Source organism: Phlebotomus papatasi, chromosome 4 (assembly GCF_024763615.1).
Source record: "Phlebotomus papatasi isolate M1 chromosome 4, Ppap_2.1, whole genome shotgun sequence".
Taxonomy (NCBI): Eukaryota; Metazoa; Arthropoda; class Insecta; order Diptera; family Psychodidae; genus Phlebotomus; species Phlebotomus papatasi.
In genome coordinates, this window is record NC_077225.1 from 1,413,391 (window position 1) to 1,422,580 (window position 9,190).

General features: G+C 43.8%; 1 protein-coding gene across 1 annotated transcript; it reads left to right on the forward strand.

Moving 5' to 3' along the window:
• Positions 1-254: 254 nt before the first annotated feature.
• LOC129808464 (uncharacterized) lies at positions 255-3,017 on the forward strand. The gene has a single exon (XM_055858244.1). It carries the CDS (start codon positions 255-257, stop codon positions 3,015-3,017), a length of 2,763 nt encoding a protein of 920 aa, XP_055714219.1.
• Positions 3,018-9,190: the final 6,173 nt, after the last annotated feature.

Genomic DNA, 9,190 nt, shown 5'->3' on the forward strand with positions numbered 1-9,190 from the left:
TGGAAAGGGTGCCAGCCAGGGAGGTTTCGGTATCCCCTTCCGAATCTTACTACATTCCGCACATGGCAGTGCTCAGGCCGAGTAGTACCACGACTAAACTTCGGGTCGTTTTTGATGCGTCTGCCCGCACTAGACCCCACAAGATCTCGCTCAATGACATCCTGGCTGTCGGGCCGACAATTCAATAGGATCTTGTATCTCTGCTTCTCTCCTTTCGAACACATCAGTATGCTTATACTGCAGATATTGAGAAAATGTACCGGCAGGTGTTGGTAGCACCGGAAGACAGAGACTACCTGAGGATTTTGTGGAGAGAAAATTGTGATGAGGACATCCAAACTTACCGACTCACAACTGTGACTTATGGCACAGCTTGTGCACCTTATCTTGCAACCCGAGTACTTCACCAAATAGCGCAGGATTACGAGGCTGAATTCCCAAGGGCCTCCCAGGAAATTTGTAAAGGATTCTACATGGATGACTTTTTGGGAGGGGCTGATTCGCTGGAGGAAGCCAATCAGCTGAGAAATGAAATTCAAACAATTCTTGCAAAGGGAGGGTTTAATCTACGCAAATGGGCTTCAAACTCTTCGAAAATTCTTGATAGAATTCCGTCTGATTATCAAGCTGTTACTCCGGAGGATGTAGCACATGGCTTGAAGAGACACACTGTGCTTGGAGTGGCATGGTCGCCCGGTGAAGACACTCTTTCGGTCGTGGATGAGCCACTTCCGTCAGTCTCAACCATGAGGGAACTTTGCTGGGTGTCAGCAAAAATTTACGATCCTCTCGGGATGATATCCCCAGTCACAGCAGCTCTCAGGATACTTTTCCAGAAACTATGGTCATATTCTATTGGATGGGATGATGATCTGCCTGCTGAGGTCCTAGAAGAATACAATATCATCAAAGAAGAGATCGAGTTTGTGAGTCAGGTAAAATTGCCTAGATTGATTAACCCCTCAAATTCACAGATAGAGCTGCAAGGATTTGCTGATGCCTCGGAGAGAGGTTATGGTGCAGTCATCTATGCTCGTGGACCAGAGCAAGATCAGAGATTCGTGGTGCGTTTCCTGATCGCAAAATCGCGCGTAGCGCCCCGCAATGTCGTGACAATTCCACGGCTGGAATTGTGTGCCGCATTGTTGCTCAGTCTTCTGGTTCAGAAGGTCAAACAGGCTTATTCATCACACAATATTACCGTGACAGCTTGGACTGACTCTCAGGTGGTGCTCCACTGGCTACATGGCCATCCAAGTAGATGGAAGATGTTCGTGGCCAATCGAACAAATCAAATCCTGGAAGTAATTCCAGCATCTCAGTGGAAGCATGTGGCTTCTCGTGACAATCCGGCGGATTGTATTTCACGGGGGATGACTCCCAAGGCGCTTGCGAATCATCCTCTTTGGCCCAGTGGACCATCTTGGCTTCAAAACAACAGTGATGATTGGCCAGTGTCTCTCCCGAATTTCAACAATGATGTTCTGACTGGAGAGGAGAAGCTTCCAGTCACTCAGTCTCTTGTGGTGCAAAAGACGTTAGATCCCAATGAAATCTTCCTGATGTTCTCGGATGTGTCCAGGTTAATTCGCTCCGTAGCTCACATTTTACGCTGGAGACACAAACTGTCAAAAGGTGATAACCTCAATGTCACTGAGCTTGACACTGCGAGAAATCAGCTGATCAAAGTCGCGCAAAAAGAGTGTTTTTCAGATGAGATAAAGTGTCTTCAGCAAGGAAGAATATTACCGTGTGGTAGTAAGCTCTCTCCACTTGTACCCTTCCTGGACAGTGAGGGCATTGTGCGTGTGAAAGGGAGAATACAAAATTCCAAGTTGGACTACAGTGCTCGTCATCCGATAGTGTTATCCGGAAAGCATTTGTTTACACTCAAATTGATTGAGAAAGCTCATCAAGTGCATCTTCATTCGGGACTTACTCTCACTCAAAGTGTACTCAGAGAAAAATATTGGATTATTGGTGAGAGAAAGAGTGTAAAATCAGTCATAAACAAATGTGTAATTTGTTTCAAGGCCAAACCAAAGGGCCAAACACCGCAAATGGGAAATTTGCCGACAGTCAGAGTGCGCCAAGCACGTCCTTTTATCAATACCGGCTGTGATTTTGCCGGGCCTTTCACCCTGCGTGCCAGCAAATTAAGGAAAGCCGTACTCGTAAAAGGATATCTGTGTCTATTTATTTGTATGGCTACAAAAGCGGTACACCTGGAAGTCGTGAGTGACTTGACAACTGATGCTTTTATCGCCGCTTTACGGAGGTTCACGGCGCGCCGCGGTCATTGTGACAATATTTACTGCGACAACGCAAAGAATTTTGTTGGTGCCGCTCAGCCCAGTGACAGTGGAGATGTAATTCAAGCTGTGAAGAAGCATCGTGATCGTGTTGTGAATTTCATGGCAGAAAGTGGCACCCAGTTTCATTTCATTCCTGCTTGTTCTCCCACATTTGGTGGACTGTGGGAGCGTGGAGTGGCTAACGTGAAACATCATCTGAGGAGAGTGCTCTCCGACACGAAACTCACGTATGAGGAAATGTCTACCGTGGTGGCGGAGATCGAGGCTTGCCTGAATTCCAGGCCATTGTGTCCATTGTCGTCCAGCCCTGATGATTTCGAGGCATTAACTCCAGGACATCTGTTGATCACTCAGCCACTCACAATGTCACCTGGTCCAGATTACTTAGCTGAAAATCCAAATCGTCTGACTCGTTGGCAGTTCTTACAGCGTCTGGTTCAAGAATTCTGGAAAAGGTGGTATTCAGAATACGTGACGTCTCTTCAGCCTCGTCAAAAATGGAGAAACAATGAAGAGAACCTCAAAATTGGTGATCTAGTCTTGCTAAGATCTGACAACTTTAAGGGATTATGGACTCTTGGTAGAATCAGCGAAGTGCATCCAGGAGCCGACTCCATTGTCAGAGTAGTCACTGTGAAAACCCCAACTGGAACCTACCGACGTGCAGTGAACAGGTTGGCGAGACTTCCCATAGAGTCTTGAGATGTCCATCTCAACGGGGGAAAAATGTGGGAATTATCACCACTTGAATTCACCACTTTGTGACATTTGGGAAAAGCTCTTTTTTTATTTGCCCATCTGGCAACACGTCTTGTTTTTTTCTCTTCTCTTGCAATAAAGTTTGTCTTTGGTTAAGAACGTGTGTTCTACTGTGTGTAAAAATCCAAGATTTTCGAGGCTTTGTGGAAGTCATCGGACTGCAGTTTTGTTGCGAGAACTTTTTAGAGGAATTGTGTATTCCGACCAAAGGGAAATTTCGTCGTTCGAGCGGGATAAATCTTAGGATTGTGTTATATCATTTCAGGTATTTCTATTGAGGCTGGAAGCCAGGGAATAGCAGTTTGTATATCACAGTTTGGGTTTATCTCTATCACAGGTATTTCTATTGAGGCTGGAAGCCAGGGAATAGCAGTTTGTATATCACAGTTTGGGTTTATCTCTATCACAGGTAAATACCTTACAATGGGAAATGTTTAAGAATGCGTTTTTGGAGAGTTTTCCAAGTGACATCGATGAAGCGGAAATTCACCATCAACTTTATAACCGTCGACAGGGACCGGAAGAGTCATTGGTTACATATTTCTACGCTCAAACAAATTTGGCAAAAAGAATTAAATGCAGCGAGAAAGTTATAATGAAATATGTCATTAAGGGGATTCGCAATGAGCACCACAGGGGTGTGTTATTCGGCAACCAACATGCTTCTTTGAGAGAGCTTTTGCAAACCATGAAGAGGATGGAAGCTGATGGCAAAGCCAAGAGTTCAGATCAACAACATTCCACACGTCAAAGTTCACACGGAAGAGCAAAGGATGACAATAGTTCTCGTCGACGCGAGTCCACAGGAAGGAGCAGAGATTTTCGCCGTGGTGATTTTAAATCAGAATATACTCGACGTGATCGAAGCAGGAGTGCATGGCAAAGTGATAGAGGTGGAGATGATCGTTCTGACAGAAGTGCAAGGAGTAAGCGCGAATGTTATTTGTGCAAGTCGACTGGGCATTTGTTTAAAAATTGTCCAAGGAAAGAAGTTTTTCGGCCAAAGGAAGAGAAAAGAGAGAGTGAGCGAAAAGACAATAAGAGTTCAGGTGGTTCAGTTAGGACGTGTTTCTTGTGCAAGTCAACGGAGCATTTGATCAAAAACTGCCCACAGCAGAAGGATTTTCAGTTCGGGGTGGAAAGGCAGTCTCCCACCCAAGCAAATAAAAATGAACTGCTGAAGACGGTTACACTGCAGGGAAAGGAAATACAGGCGTTTGTTGATTTGGGAAGTACGTGTACAGTGGTGAAGAAAAGTGTTGCAGAGGAATTGGAAATGGTAGGAAGTGGTTCTCCATCTTATGTGAAGACTTATGGGGGTTTCACAGTACCAACATTGGGTTGTACTTGTGGGAAAATTTCGATGGATGGGGTAACACGAGAAATTTCAATACATATCGTGCCTGATCATGCACAGACAGAATCATTGCTAATTGGAAAGGATTTTTTCTCGGATCCTGATATTGCTGTCATGTGGACACCCGATGAGCTGAAGGTTATTAATAATCGAAACAGAAATCAGGGTGAAATTGATGTGAAGCAGGAGATTTATACGGTGAAAGGGGGAGAGCTAATTAGAGAAGAAGACTTGAAAATCGGAGCAGTTGCCACCACCCAGGAGAGAAAGACATTACTGTCGCTAATAAATCGTTATCGTCAAAGTTTTGCAGTGGATTATAAGGAGATTGGCTGCACTGAAGTGGAGAAGATGAAATTAGAGATTTTGGATAAAACTCCCATAAGATACGCGCCATATCGTGTTCCTGAGACGTTGAAAGCTCCCTTGAAGAGAAAAATTGAAGAGTTACTAGAGTCTGATGTGATTGAGCCTTCCAATTCGGATTATTCTAGCCCGGCGATTGTATTCAAGAAAAGAACTGGAAATGACGTACGACTTTGTGTAGATTATCGCCTTCTCAATAATCGTGTTCGCAAGGAATTCTTTCCAATGCCTAACCTCGAAGAAGAAATCAATGGATTGGCGGGGAAGACAGTATTTTCAAGTCTAGATCTTATGATGGGTTACTACCAAGTGCAGATGCATCCCGACAGCCGACGTTATACAGCTTTTGTAACCACAGATGGAGTTTACCAGTACAAACGAGTTCCTTTCGGTTTAGCGAATGCTCCAGCGATTTTCATGAGAATTATGACAAGAATCCTCCAACCATTGGGCAAGCAGAACATCTCATTCTTTATGGACGACATCGTGGTAGCTACAGAGAGTGTGTCACACAATTTAGAAATTCTGGAAGAAGTTTTTAAGATATTGGCTGAGCATAATTTGACTTTGGGAATAAGGAAGTGTGAATTTTTGACAGATTAAATCACTTACCTCGGACATGAAATTGACAAAGAAGGAGTAAAGCCAGGAAATTTCAAAACACTAGCAGTAGCTCAGTTTCTCAGGCCAACAGGACTTCCGGGTGTCAGAAGATTCTTGGGACTCACTGGATTTTTCAGGAGGTTTGTGGACAATTATGCAACGATAGCGAAGGCACTCACCGAAATGTTGCGGAATGATCAGAAATTCAGATGGGGACCAGATCAGGAAAAAGCCTTCAAGACTCTTCAAGATGCCTTGTCAACGCAACCAGTTCTCGTACTTTTTTCGGAAAATGCACAACACGAAGTTCACACGGATGCGAGTAGAGTGGGTTTGGGAGGAGTTTTACTCCAGAGAGAAAACGACGATGAGAAGTGGCGACCTGTCGCATTCTACAGCCGTGCAACATCACGAGCGGAACAAAAATACACACCATACGAACTCGAAACGCTAGCAGTGGTGGATACTTTGAGTCGTTTTAAGTATTATTTGATCGGAATTCATTTTGTCATATACACGGATTGTCATGCTCTCAAGCAGACTCATCTTGCAAGGTGTTTGGTAGATCGAGTGGCCAGGTGGTGGTTGAAATTGTCGGAGTTTGATTTTATAATCAAGTATAGAGCAGGAGTGAGAATGGGTCATGCAGATGCGTTGAGTAGACATCCTCCAAATCGTTCGGAGCCAAGGGACAATCATCCCAGAGTAATGAACGTAGTATCAGAGAATGTGGATTGGGTGGCTGCCCTACAGATTCATGATAGAGAGATAAGTCGTATTCGTGAAATTCTTGAAGGTTCATTAGAGGACGAAAAAGATGAGAAAAAGGTGAAGAAGGAGTTCAAATTGGTTGAAGGACGAGTTTTTGCAATAACACCGGATGGTCTTCGATTCTACGTTCCTCATGGAGTCAGATTTAATCTCATGCACTCAGTGCACAACGAAATGGGTCATCGAGGTCTCAAAGATGCTCAGAAGCTGCTCCGGAAAGATTTCTTCTGGCCGGGAATGAATCGTTATCTTAAAAAGTACGTACAGAATTGTCTAAGTTGCAGCATTTCTAAACCAGGTTTGGATGAAAATCGTCAGGAGATGTATGTTGTACACAAGAAACCAGTACCATTCCATGCTGTCCACATCGACTTCTGTGGGCCCTTTGAAACCAGGGGGAGGAAACAGTATCACATTTTCGACCTAATCGACGCTTTTACACGCTTCACAATTCTTCGTTCTGTGCCAGAACCAACAGCAAAATCAGCAATCAGGGTCATCGATGAAATTTCGCAGTACTTTGGAATGCCAGCGGTTATCATCAGTGACAATGCAACTGCTTTCCAGAGCAAGGAATTCCAGACATTTTGTACTGAAAATGGCATCAAACACTCACCAGTAGCAGTTTCAACTCCTCGCGCCAACGGACAGATCGAGAGGGTTTTCCGCACAGTATTAGACGTCTTGAAGGGTTTTTCGTGTGATGGCAAAGACTGGAAAAAGCAATTACCGGCAGTGCAATGGGCGATTAATGTTTACGAGAACCGAACTACAGGACAATCACCGCAGAGACTTCTTTTGGGGTACAGGCCCAGGAATATTCTACAGAATATGTTGCAGCATGCTGTAGCGACGACAGTTGATGATGAAGAATTGCAGGAACCCTTACCAGATATTAGAGAAGCAGCCGCATTCAGAATGACCACTATGCAGGAGAAGAGCGCTGAGAGATTTAATGAAGAGCATAAGAAACCACAAGTGTACAAGGAAGGAGACTTAGTTTTGTGTCGTTGGAATCCGCCACCTACTGGTAGTTCAAGGAAGTTAATGACTAGATACAGAGGACCTTTTATTGTTGAGAAAGTTTTGGGTAGAGATCGCTATCTTATTAAGGATACTCCTATTACGCAAGTGTCACAGAAGCCATACGAGGGAATTCAGGTAGCAGACAGGGTAAAGTCGTGGCGTAATGATGGAGATTTGGAAGTGTTAGAAAAGTCTTATTTGGGAGAGAGTGAGGAGGTTGATGAGATTGTTGAAGGGGAAGATTCAGAGGTTCAAAAAGATGTTGACAAATAGTAATGTGAATTATTGATGAGGTAGTAAACACAGGATACGTTAAATGACAGAATTATTAAGGATATTGGAAAGAAATTAATGTATGTGAAGAAGAATTGACAGTTGGGAATACTTTATACAGGTTGAATTTATTAATCACAGGAAGTCACAATAAAGGAAGTACTTTGATTGACTGTTATGTGAATCTTTTGAGTAATTTACAGAGAGCCACAATGGAAATATGAAGGAAAATATTTGTGGATCAAGGAAGTCTGACATGATGGAACCCAGATCGAAGATGCTGAAGATGTGATGTGCCCATGACGAGACGACTGAGACGCTATGGTAATGTTTTTGCTCGATACAATGTCATGAAACAGTGTGCAAGTGGTCCCGCCTGCCGACGGGTATGTCTGTCTGGGCCCCAAGCCACTGTAGGTCGATCGGCTCCTATATGACATTGTAATCCCGCTGACAATTACCCAACGATGTGGCTGAGATAGGTATTTGTGTAAGTGTTGTTGAGGGCGACGCAAATATTCCGCCAATATGGAAGACACGGTAGTTTGTTATTGTGTGTAGGCCTGTGAAGAACGCTGACGAGCGTGGGATTTTTGGAATCTCCTCCTATGGGGTCTTTTCATAGATGCCCTAGTGATCGGAGCAACGTACCCGATAGGAATTAATTAATGATGACTCGCCATTCTTTAGGAAGTAGTTTCTCAAAAAGGTTCAGTGATGTGAAAGAGCTTGAAGTAGTATAGTTGAGCATTTACAAAGTAACGTACTGTACTAACTGACTTGTCTTCTTTTGGTCATCAACACCTATGTTGATGTTTCTCAGGAATGGCCGAGATGTTAGCACTAGCTTCTCCCCAACAGTTAAACCCCCCGTTGGTATTTGAATTTGGCATCATAGATGTCTCTCGGAGCGGCGCCGATTTCTCCTAAGAGTGTTCCTAGTGTTAGCCTGTGAGTTACCCCTACGGGAGGGGTATCGTAGAGAGGATTAGTATTGTGAGAGTTAGTTCATGTTGGATCGTCGTAGGGTATAGATCGTTAGGAGGAACGCTGAGGGTTCTGGAGAAATCTCTGGCGGCCAAGGCACTCATCCACGCGATTGCATTAAGGGCTCCGCCCTTACAGATTCCCTGACGGTTCTAACAATCATAAGACGGTAAATGCGCTTAAAATCACGCACAACTCCATCATAAAACGGTGGATGAGCTTAAGATCACGAACAGCTCAATCATAAAACGATGAAGGAGCTTAAAATCACGCACAGATAAATCGTAAAACTGTTAATGCGCTTAAAATCACGCACAACTCAATCATAAAACGATGAAAGAGCTTAAAATCACGCACAGATCAATCGTAAAACGGTGAAATTGCTCAAAATCACGCACAGCTCAATCACAAAACGGTGGATGCGCTTAATTAAAGAGCTTAAAATCACGCACAGCTCGATCGTAAAACGGCGAAAGCGCTTAAATCATCCACAGCTGAATCATAAAACGGTTTAAATTGCGCTTAAAATCACGCACCGATCAATCATAAAACGATGAAAGAGCTTAAAATCACGCACAGCTCAATCATAAGACAGCAAATGCGCTCAAAATCACGCACGGATCAATCACAAAATGGTCAATGTGCCTAAAATCACGCACATTCCAATCATAAAACAGTAAATGCGTTCAAAATCAAGCACAGATCAATCATAAAAGAGTGAAAGCGCTCAAAA